Source organism: Trichechus manatus, unplaced genomic scaffold, assembly GCF_000243295.1.
Source record: "Trichechus manatus latirostris isolate Lorelei unplaced genomic scaffold, TriManLat1.0 scaffold00021, whole genome shotgun sequence".
Taxonomy (NCBI): domain Eukaryota; kingdom Metazoa; phylum Chordata; class Mammalia; order Sirenia; family Trichechidae; genus Trichechus; species Trichechus manatus.
In genome coordinates this window covers 7,588,917-7,610,460 of record NW_004443957.1, presented here as the reverse complement: position 1 = coordinate 7,610,460, position 21,544 = coordinate 7,588,917, and the positions used below count along the sequence as shown (strand labels likewise).

General features: G+C 40.1%; 1 protein-coding gene across 2 annotated transcripts in view; it reads right to left on the bottom strand.

Moving 5' to 3' along the window:
• Positions 1-1,293: 1,293 nt before the first annotated feature.
• Positions 1,294-21,544, bottom strand: part of CUNH1orf131 (chromosome unknown C1orf131 homolog) — a 24,559-nt gene continuing 4,308 nt past the window's right edge. Inside the window, exons 3-8 of one of the 2 annotated variants that reach the window (XR_002823479.1) lie at positions 5,016-5,072; positions 4,177-4,272; positions 3,952-4,038; positions 3,340-3,392; positions 2,004-2,293; positions 1,296-1,527 (exon numbers count right to left, since the gene is read on the bottom strand). Coding sequence is in view for 1 of the 2 variants with exons in the window: in XM_012554521.2 (XP_012409975.2) it covers positions 2,155-2,293; positions 3,340-3,392; positions 3,952-4,038; positions 4,177-4,272; positions 5,016-5,072 (432 nt within the window). In the remaining variant the exon portion in view is untranslated. Of the gene's footprint in view, positions 2,294-3,339; positions 3,393-3,951; positions 4,039-4,176; positions 4,273-5,015; positions 5,073-21,544 lie in introns of both variants that reach the window. The other variant, XM_012554521.2, reaches the window with a different exon arrangement.

Here is a 21,544-nt window from a genome sequence, read left to right as displayed (position 1 = left end):
GAGTAAATGGGCAGCTTCTGTCCGGAGGTGAGATGAGAAGGCAGAGAGGGTCAGGAGCTGGTTGAATGGACACAGGAAATCAGGGGTGGAAAGGAGGAGTGTGCTGGCACAGTACAGGGAGAGCAATTAGGGTCACATAATAATGTATGTATAAATTTTTGTACGAGACTAACATGAATTGTAAAATTTCACTTAAAGTACAACAATAAAATTAAAAAAACAAAAAAAAAGAAGCAAACCAAGATGATGGCCAAGTTTAAAAAAAAAAAAAATTATAAAATGTGCTGGGAATTGTAGTAGATGTTAAGTGGCCCCAATTTTTGCTCCTTCCTGCATCCATGTAGTTTGGCCTGTAGTTCTGCAGGCTCTTCCACTATGGGTGGGACTGCCTTCCTACCCTTTTTTCTCTGGAGTTAACCATGTGACTTGATTTGGCCAAAGTGACATCAGCAGGTTGACCTGACCAAAGGCTTGAATCATACTTGTGCAGCTGAGCCTGCTTACTCTTGTGCTTCCACCATCTAGACGTTTATCCCACAAGGAGAATAAGAGCCATGTGAGGCAGAGCCCGCCAGCTGAGCCCCATCTAGACCACCAGACCCCACCCTGCATATTCTCAAGGATGAATAATCATTGTTTTAAGTCAATCAGTTTTTATGAAGTTGGTTTTGCAGCATGTTTGTAACAAAATTCTATGCAGAGTTTATGTTTTTGACAAAATGGAACAAAAATAAAATTTGACACATGCTTTTTAAACTATTAGAGGAAAAAAAAAAAAGAAAACCCTATGGAGCACAGTTCTACTCTGACACAGATGGGGTCACGTGAGTCAGGATCAACCTGACAGCAACTGGTTTTTTTTTTGGTTCCATACTGAACTATGTGTGCTGAATTTCCTCAACTTGCCCAGCTCACTCCCCATGCTACATACGCTGCTGCTCCTGACACATTCTTTCTCTCTCTTTTCCTGGCTCACACTCCCTCATCCTTTCACCACCATTCCTAGCAAGCACCCCACAGTACTATGGCTGCCTGTCTCTGCATCACTCTCAGCTCTGTATGGCAGGACGCACGCGGTCCTGCTCACTGTGTAGGACAGTGCCCAGCACAGGCCCTGAACTCAGTGTAAACAGTGGCTGCACTGGTAAAAATCGGCAAATCAGTTAAATTTTCAAGACCCAGCTCAGAGTTTCTTTACTCAGGTCATTTCCAGCTCCTGAGGTTTTTTTCTTGGTTGTGCTTGAAATATACACTTAAAATATATATATATATATATATATATATATACTATTCTTAAAAATTACCAAAGTATGTCCTAATGAACGCTGCCCTTTTAAAATAAACCAGGAAAACAAAATACTCATTCCAATTTTGCTTATACTCTTCAAAACATTTTTTGAGTTCCTCATTTGGCAGTGCCCTCAGAGTCAATTTATAAGTGATAGAAGAAAGTCAGTCATTCATATCCTTCTGATTTTTTCGCCCAAAACTTTATTTGCTAGGCTTGGATTTGAATTTTTTGGCAATCTAAAAAAAAAAAGACAAAATTAATAATCATCATTGAAGTTGGCAGTACCATTAAAAATCTACAAACAGCTTCCCAAGGTGACTGCTTTAAAGGAGACAACATTCATCTGAATGTAAGTCCTAGTATATGAGCTAAAATCATCAGTCCTGTTACTTAATAGTCACAGTCATATATATGAGAAAAGTTATATTTTATTTAAATAACTTCTTATGAAGTAGATTTTATATACTTGGTAGACTAAAAATTAAAACTGCCTTTTCTACAAAACAATTGACAAATTACCATATTCTTAGTTCTTTCATGATATAATATTAAATTGTTTAAAAAATGAAAAAGCAATTAATGTTAATTATTAGCATTTACAAAACAGTAAAATTATGAAAAACTATATTACAAGCAAAGGCACAAAACACTAATGAAAATAAAACAAGGGTGAACCTTGCTGAATATTAAACATTATTTTCAGCAGGCTTACTTTATGCTCACACTGCAATTGGCCCAACATGTTCAGCACCATAAAACAATAGCCTGTGAAATGTGAAATAAGAATCGTCTTCAAGTCTTGCAGTGGTCCAGTTTCAGCATGATGGCATGTTTCCATTCCTCTTTTTAGTTTATAAAGTACTTCATTTAGCCACTCTGGAGGAATTTATTTTCTTGATATCAACTGGACTCAGAATCAATGTGCCATTTTTGAATTTTCCAACCTGTCCAACCCGTCCGCTTGACAAAATACTGGGCGCCGATTTCTTCTTTTGGGATTTCCTACGTTTAAAGTAGCAGGAGGGTAACATAGTCAAACTTATGAAGAAGAATCGTAGCACCACCAAGGCCACCATTCTCTGAGCCCTGTCAGCACCCAGTCCTTCCCCATGCCCTCTCCCCACATGCAGCCCCAATGGCCTCCCTCAGTCCCTTAAACATGCCAAGACCCTTCCTGTCCCAAGGCCTTTGCACTTGTTTCTTCTGCATGGAATGTTCTACCAGATCTTCCCAAGCTGTCTCTGCCTCAGTTCTCAGCTCAGATGTCACCTCCTTAAGAGTGACTTCCCAGGTCACCCTCAGTTACTGTCTCTCATAATACTCTATTTCAACCCCTCCACAGTTCTGGCTAGTACCTGATAGGATCTTATTTATTTGCATGTTCTGGTCTGTCTCCCTTCATTAAAATGTAAGCTCCATGACGGTAGGGATACCATCAGTTTGATCACAGCTGTATCCCTAATGCCTCACACACCTATGTGCCTGGCACAGAGCAGGCACTCATCAGATACATGTGGCCAGAACAAATGACCACCTTATGGCATGTAAAGTTCACCAGAAGTCCAAGAAAAAAGGTTACAATAAAAGAAGTCAATTTTGAAACATTCATTCAAGGAGAGAGAAAAAAAGCACTTGACGAAAAGCCAAGAAACAAGCAACAAAGTCAGTGTTTCAATAATCAAAATTAAAGTGCTCCCCCTTACATGGTATGTCAAAGACTGGGCAATACAGCCTCAGAGTGGGCTGTCTGATCTGCAGGCTCTCCGAGCAGGGAACAGAGACTTCTGTTTGGAAATGTCAATCTCAGCTTTTCCACTAGTGAACTGGGGGACTGGAGAGGAGCCCTAATTCTGTTCTGGGGTAGTCATTTGATCTTGGGTGACTTATCAATCCTGTATCCCCATTAAAGGGCTTGATTTGATAAAACGAGAGACAGTGAAGCATTCTAACAGGCTAGAAGCACTACATAACTTCAAGGCATTATTTTCAGAACTGATCAACAGGCTCACCCACATCATCCGATTCTAGTATCTAATGGTGTCGCTCACCTGTCTTCCTGCTGATTCCTCTTCTTTTTCTTGAAAATATCTGTGTCTTGGGCCTGATTTCAGAATTTTGGATAATATATGTGTCATTAATGGGTAACAGATTCAAAAATAGACACGATGTTTGTGACCAAAAGCCACTGACATATCATTTTTTTAATATTTTTTCTAGTGGGCATATTAAACATAACAGACTCAAAGTTCCACCCCAGAACCCTTTCAAGAATGTGAAAGGCGACTGCAGGTAATACTGACAGTAGATATGTCAAGTCTCCCATGCTGGGTCAAAGGAGGGGGGCATAACAGCTAGTCCCCTTGTGGGTTTTTACAGGCCCTTGTGTTCCACACAACATAAAATATAAAAGAGGATGGAGGATAGGGAAAAGGGCAAAGTAACTTGCATTACTGGAACAGGAGGTTGTTATTTCCAAGCAAACCTTTCATTTAAATATGCCATTACAAAAGTGTAGCTGATTCAAAGAAGTGGGGAGAATTTGATCATTGTACCCTAGCATTCCTGGGATTTTTTACAGAGTTAGATGAGCAGACTGTGGTAAATTGCACTTGTCTTTCTGTTTCAGTTTAATATAGTAGAGAAAAGGATATTATATCTACCATTCTCTTTTCTTCTTCCTTTGCTGTCTTTTTTTCTTTGATTTGTTCCTGCAAAACCTTGTAATTAACATAACTATTTTTGGGAGGCTGAAATGAAAGAAGAAGGACACATATCATCATTTTTTACTTTGCAGAAATTTCCCTGCGTTCCTTACCCTGACTTGCCCATGGCTCACCCCCTTCCGTACTCCTGTCTGGTGACGGCAGGCAGAAATAGCCTCTCACCTTAGCACCCAGCATAATGGCACGTTCCTGTTCCAGAACCCTTTCCTTTCCTTTTCCATAACCTGTGATTCCAAACCGGTGCACTTCCAAACGAGCCTGTGGACATGAACCAGAAGTAGACCCAAGTACATTCCAACAATTACACAGAAGGAACACATCTCTAGAAATAAAGCATTTTAGACAGACGCTGTACATTAAATATTTTTATGTATTCTCATGGCCTGCAATGACTACAATTAGCAATAATCCTGCTGTGGTTTAAGCTCTGTGGAGGCTTCTCCTGCAATGTTACCATCATCTCACAACTCCTTCCTCCCGGGTTTAATTTGGAAAACTGAAGCTAAGAATTCTCTCTACAAATCAGTGACAGAACTAGGAATAAAACAGAGGTCTGTAGGACTTTAAGATGCTCTGTAAAACAAGCCAGTACCCATAAAGGCAGTAATTTCAACTTAAAAGTACCCCTCCAAATGGACCTTCTAATACTTAGAAACCATTTATCATAGCAGCTTCAAACACAGACCCTTGTTTTTGTTCTTTTTAAGGAAACATCACCAATATCCTCTTTTAGCACTTGAATAACTTCCTCCTAGTCTTTTTTTCTTGTGCATTTTTAAAAACCTAGCAACCATCCCATAATATACACATTTCTGCTTTTTTTTACTTACCATTGTAGTCATGTAGTCTTCAGAACGTTTTTTTAAATCGTTGCATAATATTCAATCAAGTGAATATAGTGTAATCTACTTAACCATTTTCCCATCTGTTAGATATAAGAACATACTCACTTTTTTGGTATTATAAAAAAAGCTGCAAATTAACAATTTCAAAGCACATACCTTTTCTAAGTTAAATTCTTGTATAACCACATCTTTCTCAAGGACACTGGTTTTGGTCTAAAAAAAAAAAAATTCTTATTAAGATCATCTGTTCTTCTATGACTAAAGCATCTATCACCAACAGAACAGACATGTTTTAAGAAGCCCTGAAACTTGCCCCGATGCCTGAATATCGTACACTATAATACAAGCATGCTACACAAAACAGCTAAGAAAAGAAAAATGGAGAAAATATTTTTTAAGGTCCCAAAGCTTAAGAAAGGCTTGATGACAAACTAAGAAAAAGGGAAAAAAAAGATGGCAATGTCTGTAGCTCATGAACCACATGTAGAAAACTCGGGGGGGAGGGATTAAAGAAGATTTAGGGAAGGATAACTGTTTGGGCAGGGATTGTAGAAGATATAAGATGTTATATATGAGTAATTTTTTATCTCTTTTCTTCCCTCCTGTCCTTCCACTGGAATAATGGCTAACAACTCTCTTGCAACAGTGTAGACTTTGTTTACACTTTCTAATAGAAAACAATGATGCAGCAAATGCTTTCAAAATAAGATTGCTGCTGAGCAGGGTGCGGTCATGCTGCAGAGCCCTGCCCCACAAAATGCCCAAACATGCCCTTCACAGCAGTCTAGTTTCTCCTTCTCCAAACAGGAGTTGTTCTTGTGCGGAGCCTGTTTTTCCGCCCACCATTGCATTTTGGGTAAGTATGATGTAGGATGACTTTTGCTTCCCTGTGAAATGTCTATTACTGTACTTACTTCAATTAAAAAAAAAAACAAAAAAAACCCACTGCCATCGAGTTGATTCCAACTCAATAGTGATCCCATGTGTGACACAGTAGAACTAAGCTCCATAGGGTTTTCTTGGCTGTAATTTTTAAGGAAGCAGACTGCCAGGTATTTCTTCTGCAGCACATCTGGGTGGCTTCGAACTGCCAACCCTTCAGTTAGCAGCTGAGCACTTAACTGCCTGTAACACCTAGGGACCTATATATTATACATTTGTGTATATATATAATAGCCTCACAGAGGGATTAGTACTATTGAATAGGATTAAAGTATGCTAAGTGTGCAGCACAGGGCCCAGTGCAGGAAGACTCAATCAATGCTATTCTTATTAACTAATTACCAACTACCAGAGCAGCAGGTACCAGTAATCACTGCAACACTTGGCATTTGCTACAACACTCAAGACTGAGTGGCTGTCATAAGCGCAGGTGCTGATGGTAACGAGGAAGAGTACAGGATGCTTTGTTAGGGCCTAGGCATATGGCTACTTTTGTGCTGTAAGACACAATACATGCATTTTCCATATGATTTTATTAAGCTTCTTTGCCTTCATTAGGCTTATACTTTTCTTCAGACAATCACATATTTCCCATCTGTTTGACAGAATCAAATGCCTTCATTAAGATCACAGACACATCATGGAAGAGGCTGTTTGGGGCATTTTTGTTTTATCTACCTAAGAAAAAATCTTATTTCCTATTCTACGACTAGAAAAAAGTTACATTTACTTTGAAGTTAGAATATCTTTTCCACTGGCATGCACATCTAATCCATTTAGTGTGATTAAAAAGTAATATTACTTTTGAAAAAAATGGATTAGATCTTGATGATTTCAGGGACACATCCAGACTCTCAAATACAAATTGTGTGGTGATGGTTGAATATGATGAATTAATTAATGTCACTGAATTATACATGTAAAAAAATGTTGAAATGGCAAATGTTTTGCTACATATTTACAATAAAAAAATTTGTGAATACAAAAAAAATTATATATAGTTCACAGATCCCCAAAATCCCATGAAATATTTATTTCCTTTTCTGAATATTTAAATAATTCTCTCTCTTCTTCCCTCCCACTCACCCAATGAAGTAATGGCTAACTAATCTTTTTTAAGCTGGGTGATTCTTTCAGGCACATCAGATTTCTAGCAACCTGGAGATGTCGCATGTTCCAGGCTGACCTATTACTAGGAGATCAGTATGAGAATGGACAATCTAGGGGACTTAAGCTCTGTAATAATTCTTGACCAATTGTGTGACAGTTACTGTGAGGCTGACACCTCTGACCCACAGAGGAGAGGGAAGTCCAGCCTCTGCTCATCCCTGCTTGCCCAACACTGGCCACACTGAATATCCAGCTCCTCACACTCAGGCTTCTGTTCATCCTGTGTGGAGACACCTGGGCTGGGGGCCATCTATACCAAAGGAAGGGCCAGGCCCTCAGGTAGCAGCTCTGGCCCAGTCACAGAGACCTCAGTGCTCCCCATCCCTCTGTCAACATTTCACCAGACATGTCTTAGTTTTGTTGTATCTGTTGATATGTTTCTGAGAACTGGTCTGGGGTCTGGACCCTTGCTTATAATAAACACAGACATCTGGGGGGAAGTTGTTGACTAATTATTTCCCAGATGCTGAGTCAATTAGCATGACCCACCACTATGTTTTATTTTATTCACAGCACTTCAGTATGCTATCGATAATGCATTCCCTGATTCAGAAACAATCAGTGGGTCCTCTATTTTTCTTTCCCTTCATACTCACTGTGGTAGGAGGCATTACTTCCTGCAGACAATACTGGGTCCTCCTCTACTTCCAAGCACACAAGAGAAATGTGCTTCCCTGTCTGCCTGAAGTTAGGTACAGCTACATGGCTTTCTTTGGCCAAAGAAATGAGTTGAGTGGATGTATGCCCCTTCCACATGGAACCTTTAAGAGCCATTGATCAACTCCCCTTTCCTTCACCAAAGTAACTAGTGGTCTTCCAGAAAATAGAGTACCTACTATCCTGGGTCCCTGGATGAGAACAGTGTTCAGCAGAGTAGCTTGCCCCTGCCAATCCTTGACTGCCACGTGGCATGAGAAAAAAATTAACTTTTGCTTTTTAAATCATTGAGAAACCAAAACATCAAACCAGTTGCCACTGAGTGAATTCCAACTCACGGCGACCCCACTGCTACAAAGTAGAACTGTGCTCCACAGAGTTTTCTAGGCTGTGACTTTTTGGAAGCATATCAACCATTTCAGGAGGCAGAATCTGATCAAGAACCAATGGTACTGATGAAAGAAGTCCAAGATGCGCTGAAGGGAACGGTGAAAAACAAGCCTCCAGGAACTGACAGAATACCAATCGACACGTTTCAACAAACAGATGCCACACTGGAGGTGCTCACTCATCTATGCCAAGAAAGTTGGAAGATAGCTACCTGGCCAACCGACTGGAAGAGATCCATATTTGTACCCTTTCCAAAGAAAGGTGATCCAAAAGAATGCAGAAATTATCGAACAAAATCATTAATATCATACACAAGAAAAATTTTGCTGAAGATCATTCAAAAGCACTTGCAGCAGTACATCAACAGGAAACTGCCAGAAGTTCAAGCCAGATTCACAAGAGGATGTGGAATGAGGGGTGCCATTGCTGATGTCAGATGGATCTTGGCTGAAAGCTGAGAATATCAGAAAGATGTTTACACGTGTTTTATTGACTACGCTAAGGCATCTGACTGTGTAGATCGTTAACAAATTATGGATAACATTGCTGTCATGGATTGAATTGTGTCCCCCCAAAATATATGTCAACTTGGCTGGGTCATAATTCCCAGTATTGTATGATTGTGTACCATTCTATAATCTGATGTGATTTCCTTATGTGTTGTAAACTCTGATCACTATGATGTAATCAGATGGATTAGCGGCAGTTATACTGATCACGTATACAAGATCAGATAGTGTATTAAGCCAATCTCTTTTGAGACATAAAAGAGAGAAGCGAGCAGAGACACATGGGGACCTCGTACCACCAAGAAAGCTGCACCAGGAGCAGAGCGCACCCTTGGGACCTGAGGTTCCTAGGCTGAGACACTTCCAGACCAAGGGAAGACTGATGACAAGGACCTTCCTCTGGAGCTAACAGAGAAGTCTTTCCCTGGAGCTGACACCCTGAATTTGGACTTGTAGCCTACTATACTGTGAGAGAATAAATTTCTCTTTGTTAAAGCCATCCACTTGTGGTATTTCTGTTAGAGCAGTACTAGGTGACTAAGACAATTACAAACAATGAGAATTCCAGAACACTTAATTATGCTCATGAGGAATCTGTACACAGACCAAGAGGCAGTCATTTGAACAGAACAAGGGGTCACTGCATGGTTTAAAGTCAGGAAAGGTGTGCATCAGGGTAGTATCCTTTCACCATACTTATTCAGTCTGTATGCTGAGCAAATAATCTGAGAAGCCGGACTGCGTGAAGAAGAATACAGCATCAAGACTGGAGAAGAATCATTTACAACCTGCAGATGACACAGCCTTGCTTGCTGAAAGTGAGGACTTGAGGCACTTACTGATGAAGATCAAAGACTATGGCCTTCAGTATGGGTTGCACCTCAACATGAAGAAAACAAAAATCCTCACAACTGGACCAATTTTCTCATGATAATGGAGAAAATATTGAAGTTATCAAGGATTTCATTTTACTTGGATCCACAATCAATGCCCATGGAAGCAGAAGACAAGAAATCAAACAACGTATTGCATTGGGCAAATCTGCTGCGAAAGATCTCTCTAAAGTGTTAAAAAGCAAAAACATCACTTTGAGGACTAAGGTGTGCCTGAACCAAGCAAGCTATGGTATTTGCAATCACCTCATATGCATACGAATAAGAAACAACGAAGAATTACTGATGCCTTTGAATTATGGTGTTGGCAAAGAACACTGAATATAGCACGGACTGCCAGAAGAACAAACAAATCTGTCTTGGAGGAAGTACTGCCAGAATGCTCCTTAGAAGCAAGGATGGTGATGTTTCATCTCACGTACTTTGGACATGTTATCAGGAGGGGCCAGTTCCTGTACTTTGGACATATTATCAGGAGGGACCAGCCCCTGGAGCAGGACATCATGCTTGGGAAAGTAGAGTGTCAGCAAAAAAGAGGAAGACCCTCAATGAGATGGACTGATACAGCCGCTGCCAACAATGGGCTCAAGCACAGCAATGATCTTGAGGATGGCACAGGATTGGGCAGTGTTTTGTTCTGTTGTACGCAGGTTTTCTGTGAGTCAGAATCGACTCAACAGCACCTAACAACAAGAGTGTAGTAAAGTACACAGGCTTGTAATTTGAAAAGCCTGGGGTTTGAGCCTGAGCTCTGGCACTTATTTCAGAAGCCTTTAATTGGAAGCCTTAGGGTCAGATTCCAGTTTCAAAATGCAGAAGCCTTTACATTTTATAAAGGTAATACTGTAGATATACTGAATATTAAATACATCATAAACTACTTCCGGTAGAGTCCAAGGCGGCAACACATAATTATGCACATTAATATTTCTGCAGCAACATTTATGAATATTCGTGCCAAAATCGGATAAACAAAAATGATTTTTCAAAAACCTTACATCACTTCAGGTCAGGTTTTGCTGCCAAGTAAGTCTGTACCAAACTTAAAAAAAAAAGAGAGAGAGAGAAAGAAAGAAACCAAACAACCAATCAATCAACTTTTGCTTCCCAGGGCTACAGAGGTTTTGGAATTACAGATATAGGGGTGTGGAGTTGCTGTGTAACTGCAGGCAACCTACTTAACCTTTCTAGGCATCAATCTCCTCTGTAAAATGAAGGCAAGTAACAGGAATTGTGAGGGTTAAGCGAGATGATGAATGAGTTTTAATGAATATAAATAACTGGCACTCTTAGTAAGTACCCAATAAATATTTGCTATTATCATTAACAGTTAGTTATATGGCTCAGAAGCAGCCTATGTATACCTCAATCCAGGCTATGGAATACAAGTGTCACTTCTGATTTACAGGACAGAGTTCTATTGTTTTATCTTATCTTTCTTATCTCTTCTTCACCTAGGCCAAGAAAGGGACTAAAGTTCATGAAGAAAGGACAATGAATGTTAAGATGGACCAATGCTGAGGGTGTAGAAACAGCACTGATAAACATTATCCCTAGAGGTCAAGTAACACTTGGATCATTTTAAGCCACATATGACTTTTGTTTCTTAAGACCTTAAGAATTCTTGTCATCACAGGCAGCCTTGCACCTATTATATGGCCCCACTTGCTCCTCAAATCACAAGTCCAGGTCACCATATTGCGAACCTGGACCACTACAGCAAACCCCTAACCCAGTCCCCTCAGGCATCTGCTATTGCTCCACACTTAGGGGCCAGAGCGATCTTTTTAGAACATAAATCAGATCATCGCACACCCGTTTAAAGTTCTTTCGTGGCTTCCCACATACTTAAAACTAAAATCCAAATGCCTCACCACTGCCAACAAGACCAAGGAAGAGCTGGCCACAGCCACTCTCTCCTATCAGCTCGCATCACTCTGCCCTATGTCCTGCTCACATCAGTCTTCTTCCAGCTCCTTGAACTTGGCAAGTTTTCAGACCTGAGAGCTTTTGCTATGCTGTTTTCTCTCTGCCCGGGCTGCTCTTCCTTGATCCATTGTTGTTGCAGGCCAGGGAGTGAACTCACAGAGACCCTATATGACAGAGTAGCACTACCCTATATGGTTTCCTAGGCTGTAACCTTTGCGGAAACAAACTGACATGTCTTTTCACCCGCGGAGGTGCTGGTGAGTTTTTGGTTAGCAGCTGAGCGCTTAACCATTGTGCCACAGGGGTCCTCTTGCCCCACTAGCACCCTTTAATAAAGCTCCAGCCCAAATGCCAACTTCTCTAGAGACTTCCCCAACCATGCATCTAAAGTAGTTTCTGCCTGTTACTCTCAGAACACTATTTGTTTCCTTCAGAAAACTTGTAACTCTTTTTAGTTATGTTATTGCATTCTGTGGAATCACTTTACCAAAAAGCAATTTGGCCTTTTGTTCCTGGTTTCTAAGCCTTGCCTGTGCTGACCTTTACTCATATTGGCAGGGGGACCCACCCAGTAGTTGACCTTTACATGGACTGGCTGTGGGGCCTGCTCCATGACTGATTAAAAACCCTAAAACACAGGAGGTGGGGCCAAGATGGTGGAGTAGTCAGACGTTTCCTGTGGTCCCTCTTACAACAAAGACCCAAAAAAATAAGTGAATCAATTATATATGACAATCTAGGAGCCCTGAACATCAAAGGCAAAGTTGAGCAATCAGACTAAGTGGCAGGGGGAGGGAAAGACGGTTCAGAAGCAGCAAGGAGATGCCAGACCTGACCTGGCGGAAACCGGCACCCCGCAGCCAGTGCATGTGGTGAGGCAAGCAGTGACACTTGGGATGTGTTTTCCAAATCGGGAGAGATCGAGCGGCAGAGAGTCTACGCAAGCCTCCAGAACCAGTGAAAAGCCGCACTCAATCAACAAAAGATAGGTACATGAGTCTAACCTACTTTGAAGATCAAAAAACCTGCTCTTTGGGAAAAACCTCTCTCCCATTTACCTGCCCCCTCCCCGCTTTGCACCAGGTCTTGGGCCAGCTTCAGCCATTGCCGTGTCCCCTGGGTGGGAAGTAAGGACCTGTCTCATGCCCTGAGCCATTCTCCCAGCCCTAGAGAAAGAAAAAATTAACAAACAGGAATAAATAACCTGCCACCTCCCCTAAGCCAGGAACTTAAGAGTAGGCACAGCTTCTTTGCCTAGGCACAGGCATAAGGGGTCCACAGACTTTGAATGCCTTTCACCTCTGCATAGAGTTGTGGGGGCCCATTTCAACAGGGTAGGCCCTAATTAGCACAGTACAACAGGGTATATACCTGAAACCTAACTTCCACTGTCAGCTATATGGCAGAATGGTAGGCTCATGACATTTGATACTGCTCCACCCATTAAGCAGGGTCCTCACCTACCCACATCAGGGGCCTGAGGACTGGTGGTTCCACCCACGCCACCTAGCCACCTTCAACAGAGGTCCAAGAATAAGTGGTACCTCCCAGTGCTTACAGACAACAGCACTGGGTGCCCATAGTCCAGCTGCAAAACCCACCCACCTACACGATCTAGGGAACAGAGACATGCTTTCCTTTCAGACGCTCAGGGGCAACCGTCAGCCCCCTGCCTTGCTCAGTGTGTGACACTCTACTGTAGCCAGATACCTGTGCCTACACCAATCACCCCTGCTCATCTAGGACTGCAGGTGAGAGCTTGCACCACACACTTGGTGACTGACTACCTGGACACCTGAGCTAAATCCATACAAGAAAAGTAAATGGACTACAGGGTTCACATAGCTAGTAACATTATCTAACCACTGGGTGACAGGACATTAGAGTTTCAAAGGCGCCAAACAGTCAAACTAGCTCACACAAGCAGCCTATTTGGACATAGCAAAACAAAACAAAACAAGAAGCTAGGACACTGTAAGTAAACATAAAATAAATAAATATAGTAACTTCTTGATGGCTCAGAGACAACAGTCAATATCAAATTACATAAAGAGGCAGACCATGATGGCTACCGCAAGCTCCCAAAACAAAGCGTCAAGAAATTTTCCGGAGGAAGAGAACTTCTTGGAATTAACGCAGGTAGAAGACAAAAGATTAATATACAGAACTCTTTTTAAGAGATCAGGAAGGAGATCAGGCATAATGCAGAACAAGCCAAGGAACACACAGATAAGGAAACAGCAGAACTTAAGATTACAGAAAAGCATAATGACACACTTAACAGGCTGCAAAAATCCATAGAGAGACAGCAAACAGAAATCCAGAAGGTTAACAATAAAATTTCAGAATCAGAAACTCGATATAAAGTCACAGGAGCAGAACTGAGGCAATGGAAGTCAGAATTAGTGAGACTGAAAATAAAGCCCTTGACACCAACTTATTTGAGAAAAATCAGATAAAAGAATTTTTAAATATGAAGAAATCCTAAGAATCATGTGGGACTCTATCAAGAGGAATAAACTACAAGTGACTGGAGTACCAGGAAGGGGGGGGGGGACGGATAACAGAAAATACAGAGAATTGTTGAAGATTTGTTGGCAGAAAACTTCCCTGATATCGTGAAAGATGGCAAGATATCTATCCAAGGTGCTCATCGAACCCCACACAAGGTAGATCCCAAAAGAAAGTCACCAAGACATATTATAATCAAATTTGCCAAAACCAAAGATAAAGACAGAATTTTAAGAGCGGCTAGGGATAAATGAAAAGTCATCTACAAAGGCGTCAATAAGACTAAGCTCAGACTACTCAGCAGAAATCATGCAGGCAAGAAGGCAATGGGATGACATATATAAAGGCTTGAAGGAAAAAAATTGCCAGCCAAGAATTATATATACAGCAAAACTGTCTCTCAAATATGATGGCAAAATTAGGACATTTCCAGATAAAGAGAAGTTTGCAAAAACCAAACTAAAATTACAAGAACTACTAGAGTCCTCCAGTTAGAAAATCAGTAACATCAGACAACCCAAGAATAGAACCCAGGACAGAGCAACCAGATAGCAACTCAGACACAGAAGACACAAAAACAAATCAAAGCTAAAATGCTGAAAACAGGGAAACAGAGACATCAACACATCAAAGATGACACCATTAAAACAAAGAAAAGGGACTGAAAAATGCAGTCATAAATCTTTCATATGGAGAGAAAGTCAATGCGATATAAAGAAATAAAAAACTGGTTTAAACTTAGAAAAAGATGGGTAAGTAGTAAGGTAACCATAAAGGAAAATAACAATTCTACACATCAAATTAAAAAATAAGAAAAACGTAAAGACTCAGCAAACACAAAATCAACAACAATGAAAAAGATGAAAAGAAAATACATAAAGAAAAACAACTCAGCATAGAAAATTGAATGGAACAAAGAAACTGTCAACAACACACACAAAAAGACATCACAATGACATCACTAAACTCATACCTGTGAATAATTACGCTGAATGTAAATGGACTAAATGCACCAATAAAGAGACAGAGAGTGGCAGATGGATAAAAAAACATGATCCGTCAATATGCTGCCTACAAGAGACAGACCTCAGACTTAAAGACACAAACTAAAACTCAAACATTGGAAAAAAATATATCAAGCAAACAACATTTTAAAAGGAGCAGGAGTGGCAATATTAATCTGACAAAATAGACTCTAAAGTAAAATCCACCACAAAGGATAAGGAAGAACACTATACAATGATTAGAGGGTCAATACACCAGGAGAAAGTAACCATAATAAATATTTATGCACCAACAACAGGGCTCCAACATACATAAAATAAACTCTAACAGCACTGAAAACACAGATAGACAGCTCCACAATAGTAGACCTCAACACACCACTTCCAGTGAAGGACAGAATATCCAGAAAGCTCAATAAAGACATGGAAAATCTAAATGCCACAATCAACCAATTTGATCTCACAGACATATACAGAACACTTCACCCAGCAGCATGCAAGTATACTTTCTTTTCCAAAACACATGAAACATTCTCCAGAATAGATCACATATTAGGCCATAAAGCAAGACTTAAAAGAATTCAAAGCACTGAAATATTACAAAGCACCTTTTCTGAACAGAAGGCCATAAAAGTAGAAATCAATAACAGAAAAAGCAAGGAAAAAAAATAAAACACATGGAAACTGAACAACACCTTGCTCAAAAACTACTAGGTTATACAAGAAACTAAGGGTGGAATAAAGAAATTCACAGAATCAAACAAGAATGAAAACACATCCTACCAGAACCTTTGGGACACGGCAAAAGCAGTGCTCAGAAGTCAGTTTATAAAAATAAATGAACACATCCAAAAACAAGAAAGGGTCAAGTTAAAATATTAACCCTATTAACTTGAACAAATAGAAAGACAGCAGCAAAAGAAGCCCTCAGGCACCAGAAGAAAGGAAATAATAAAAATTAGAGCAGAATTAAATGAAACAGAGAATAGAAAAACAATTCAAAGAGTTAACAAGACCAAAAGCTGGTCCTTTGAAAAGATCAACGAAATCAATAAACTGCTGGCCAAACTGACAAAAGAAAAACAGGAGAAGAAGCAAATAACCCATATAAGAGATGAGATGGGCGATAATCACAACAGACCCAACTGAAATTCAAAGTATCATAACAGAATACTATGGAAAACTGTACTCTAACAAATTTGAAAACCTAGAGGAAATGGACAAATTTCTAGAAACACACTACCTACCTAAACTAACACAAACAGAGGTAGAACAACTAAAGAAACCTATAACAAAAGAAGCGATTGAAAAGGTAATTAAAAAACAACAACAACAAAAAAGCCCTGGCCAGACAGTTTCACTGAAGAATTCTACCAAACTTTCAAAGAGTTAACACCACTACTACTAAAGGTATTTCAGAGCATAGAAAAGGAAAGAATACTTCCAAACTCATTCTATGAAACCAGCAGAACCCTGATACCAAAACCAGGTCAAGACACCACAAAAAAAGAAACTTAAAGACCAACATCCCTCGTGAACATAGATGCAAAAATCCTCAACAAAATTCTAGCCAACAGAATTCAACAACATGTTAAAAAAAAAAAAATTCATCTTGACCAAGTGGGGTTTATACCAGGTATGCAGGGATGATTCAACATTAGAAAAACAGTTACTGTAATCCATCACATAAATAAAACAAAACAAGAACTACATGATCTTATCAATCGATGCAGAAAAGGCATTTGACAAAGTTCAACACCCATTCATGACAAAAACTCTTGGCAAGAGGAATAGAAATGAAATTCCTCAATATAATTGAGAGCATTTATACAAAGTCAACAGCCAACATCATCCTAAATGGAGAGAGTCTGACAGCATTCCCCTTGAGAACGGGAACCAGACAAAGATGCCGTTTATCACCATTCTTATTCAACGTTGTGCTGGAGGTCCCAGCCAGAGTAATTAGGCTAGAAAAAGAAATAAAGGGAACCCAAATGGTAAGGAAGAAGTAGAAGTATCTCTATTTGCAGATGCTATGATCTTATACACAGAAAACCCCAAACAATCCATAAGAAAATTACTGGAACTAATAGAAGATTTTAGCAAAGCATCAGGATACAAGATAAACATACAAAAATCAGTTAGATTCCTCTACACCAACAAAGAGAACTTCCAAGAGGAAATCACCAAATCAATACCATTTACAATAGTCCCCAAGAAGATAAAATACTTAGGAATAAATCTAACCAAAGATGTAAAAGACCTATACAAAGAAAACTGTAAGACGCCACTGCAAGAAACCAAAAAAGACCTACGTAAATGGAAAAACATACCTTGCTATGGATAGGAAGACTCAACATTGTGAAAACGTCAATTCTATCCAAAGCAATCTACAGATACAATGCAATCCTGATCCAAATTCCAACAGCATTTTTTAAGCAGATGGAGAAACAAATCACCAACTTCATACGGAAAGGGAAGAGGCCCCAGATAAGTAAAGCATTACTTTTTAAGAAGAACAACAAAGTGGGAGGCCTCACACTACCTGATTTTCAAACCCATTATACTGCCACGGTAGTCAAAACAGCCTGGTACTGGTACAACAACAGATACATAGACCAATGGAACAGAATTGAGAATCTAGACATAAATTCACCGACCTATGAGCAGCTGATATTTGACAAAGGCCGGAAGTCCATTAATTGGGGAAAAGACAGTCTCTTTAACAAATGGTGCTGGCATAACTGGATATCTATCTGCAAAAAAATCAAACAAGACCCATACCTCACACCATGCATAAAAACTAACTCAAAATGAATCAAAGCCCTAAACATAAAATCTAAAGCGATAAAGATCATAGAAGAAAAAATAGGGACAATGCTAGGAGCCCTAATGCATGGCATAAACAGAACACAAACCATAAGTAATGATGCATAAACACCAGAACAGAAACTAGATAACTGGGAGCTCCTAAAAATCACACACTTATGCTCATCAAAAGACTTCACCAAAAGAGTAAAATGACAACCTACACAGTGGGAAAAAATTTCTGGCTATGACAAATCCGATCAGGGTCTAATCTCTAAAATCTACAAGATACTGCAAAACATCCACAACAAAAAGACAAACAACCCAATTAAAAAATGGGCAAAGGATATGAACAGGCACCTCACCAAATAAGACATTTAGGCAGCTAACAGACATATGAGGAAAGCTCCCTGTCATTAGCCATTAGAGAAATGCAAATCAAAACTACAATGAGATACCATCTCACCCCAACAAGGATAGCATTAATACAAAAACACAAACTCATAAATGTTGGAGAGGTTATGGAGAGACTGGAACACTTATACAGTGCTGGTGGGAATGTAAAATGGTACAACCACTTTGGAAATCAATTTGGCGCTTCCCCAAAAAGCTAGAAATAGATGTACCATACAATCTAACAATCCCACTCCTTGGAATATATCCTAGAGAAATAAGAGGCATCACACGAATAGATACATGCACACCCATGTCCACTGCAGCACTGTTTACGATAGCAAAAAGATGGAAACAACTTCGGTACCCATCAACCGATGAATGGATAAACAAATTATGGTATATTTACACAATGGAATACTATGCAACGATAAAAAATAATGATGCATCTGTGAAACATCTCATAACATGGATGAATCTGGAAGGCATTATGCTGAGTGAAATTAGTCCGTCACAAAAGGACAAATATTGTATAAGACCACTAATATAAGAACTTAAAAAAAGGTTTAAACACAGAAGAAAATATTCTTTGATGGTTACGAGGATGGGGAGGGAGCAACAGGGGAATTCACTAACTAGATAGTAGGTAAGAATTATCTTAAGTGAAGGGAAGGACAACACACAATACAGGAGAAGTCAGCACAACCGGACTAAACCAAAAGCTAAGAAGTTTCCTGAATACAACCAAATACTTCGAGGGACAGAGTAGGAGGGGCGGGGGTCTGGGGACCATGGATTCAGGGGACTTCTAGGTCAACTGGCATAACAAAGTTTATTAAGAAAATGTTCTGCATCCCACTTTGGTGAGTGGTGTCTGGAGTTTTGAAAGCTAGCAAGCGGCCATCTAAGATACACGAATTGGTCCCAACCCACTTGGAGCAAAGGAGAATTAAGAACAACAAAGATACAAGGAAAATATTAGCCCAAGAGACAAAAGGGCCACATAAACCAGGGACTCCATCAGCCTAAGACCAGTAAAGAACTAGACAGTACCTAGCTACCACCAATGACCACCCTGACAGCGGACACAACAGAGAGTCCCTGATGGAGCAGGAGAAAAGTGGGGTACAGAACACAAATTCTAGTAAAAAGACCAGACTTAATGGTCTGACTGAGACTGGAGGGACCCTGTAAGACATAGCCCCCAGACTCTCTGTCAGCCCAAAACTAAAAACATTCCCAAAGCCAACTCTTCAGACAAAGATTAGACTGGACTATGAGACATAAAATGATACTTGTGAAGAGTATGCTTCTTAGCTCAAGTAGATACACGAGTCTAAATGGGCAGCTCCTGTCTGGAGGCGAGATGAGAAGGCAGAAAGGGACAGGAGCTGGCTGAATGCACACGGGAAATCCAGGGTGGAAAGGAGGAGTGTGCTGTCACACTGCAGGGAGTGCAGTTAGGGTCACATAGCAGTGTGTATATAAAGTTTTGTATGAGAAACTAACTTGAACTGTAACTTTCATTTAAAACACAATTGGAAAAAAAAAATAAACCCTAAAACACAGAGGCTCAGATGGGGCCTCCTGATTGACAAGAGCCAGAAGACGAGTGTGTCCTTTGGACACGGGGGCCCTGCACTATGACCCTCCCAGATCAGGTAAACCTGCAATGGTGACAAAGGCTGTGCCTACAACAGTACCAGAAGAGGCGGAGACAAGTGGACCTTAATGGTGGCAGCAAAGTGTAAAGTCTGAACCCCAGCTGAGAGGGCCAGGAAGCCATTGAGAGGAGTAGCCAACAGCAGAGCACACTCAGTAACATCACAGAAGAGCTCCTGGTTGAAAGTCTTCCTGGTTGGCAAGAGTGAACATCTGTTCCTAGTAGGGTACGCAGGTCTCCTTGAGAGTTTGAGGTTCCGGGAACCCCTCTCTTACCTTGCCTTATGCATTTCCCTGTTTATATCTTTCCTGCTATTAAAGTTGTTATTGCAGTTATGGTGTTTCCGTGAGTTCTCTGCGACCACTGCAATGAATTACTGAACCCAAAAGAGGAAGAGTGCCGTGGGGAGAACAGCTGGTATCAGAAATGGTGAAGTTGGAGAATGGAGGCATATTTGACCTCCACATCACAGGAACCAGCTTCGTGCTGATTCTTATCCTTGGGGTTGTCCTTTCAGTTATGAATTTACTTGGATCCTTGCCTGCCTCCACCACTAAACGGTATACTCTTTGAGGACAGTAAACTTAGGAAGCACTCAGTAATTATTTGTGGAGTAAATGAATGAATGAATGAAGGATCTCTTACTATCTCCTGTCAAACCACTTTTATAGTTACTGCATTATAAATGGGATGTTATCATAAAGTTCATTTGTAGGTTAGATATTTGGCACGGGTAAAATGTAATATAAATGGTGGTTAAGTTCCCAGGTAAACTCATGAAAACTTATTTTAATGAACACTGCAGCTTAACCATAGTATTGACAGCAGAAGACTAAGTTCTAGGGAAAGAAGGGCATTTCTGGGGTTCAGGCACGGTCCTGCTGGATTGCTGTCCAACTCACCAGCACCTCTTCCTTCCTCAAGTGCTCTTCAAAGATGATCAGCTGATTCCATGATTGACAAATGGAAGCTATCATGATTTTATGATATATTTTTGCTGATTCCATGTCTGTTTGAATTGCTCTAAAATGGCTTGTAAGCTTTTAGACAGCAGGGACTACAACTGTATTTTAACACATTATACAAATTCTTAGCGTAACATTACATAGCATAATTAGCCCCAACTCACTTAATATCCTTTTACCTAGCATTCTCTATACCCAAAATGTATCATAATAACTAGGATTATATTAATTTGCATTTATTTACATGTTGAAACATCCACATTCTAAAGTTTTTTTTTTTACTGTGAGCACATTCTGCCTCGGCCACCAGACATACTCACATTTCAAAGGATAAAGTAAAAAATGGAGGAAAGGACAGAGCACCAAGGACAACTGAAAAAGATTCATTAAGGTATAACAAAGGTAAGGAAGTGCAAAACTTAAGAGTGAACTAAGGTTCTTGGGGGGAAAAAAGCCAGTAACAATGAAAAAGGGATCATTTGGAGCAGGAAGAAATACACAATTTGACAGCTTGCTGCAGGTGTTCTATTATGAGACATGGAATGCAGACCCACTCAATGCCAAGTCTTTTGTCTTCTCTATTAAGAAGAAAACTCTCCAATTTAGAAACAGGAATGTGAATGAGTGTAAGAAGAAACTGAAGTCTAAGACACTTCAGGAAACCAAGGGGGGATGCCTAGCTACTCGATTAGTTTAATTCTCCAAACACAGCATTATATTGCAAAGCAGGACTTCCCAACCTTTTCTACTTCATGGCACACACAGAAAATACTAATATTTGTGTGGTATACTGGGTGTCTTAGTCATCTAGTGCTGCCATAACAGAAATACCACAAGTGGATGGTTTCAAC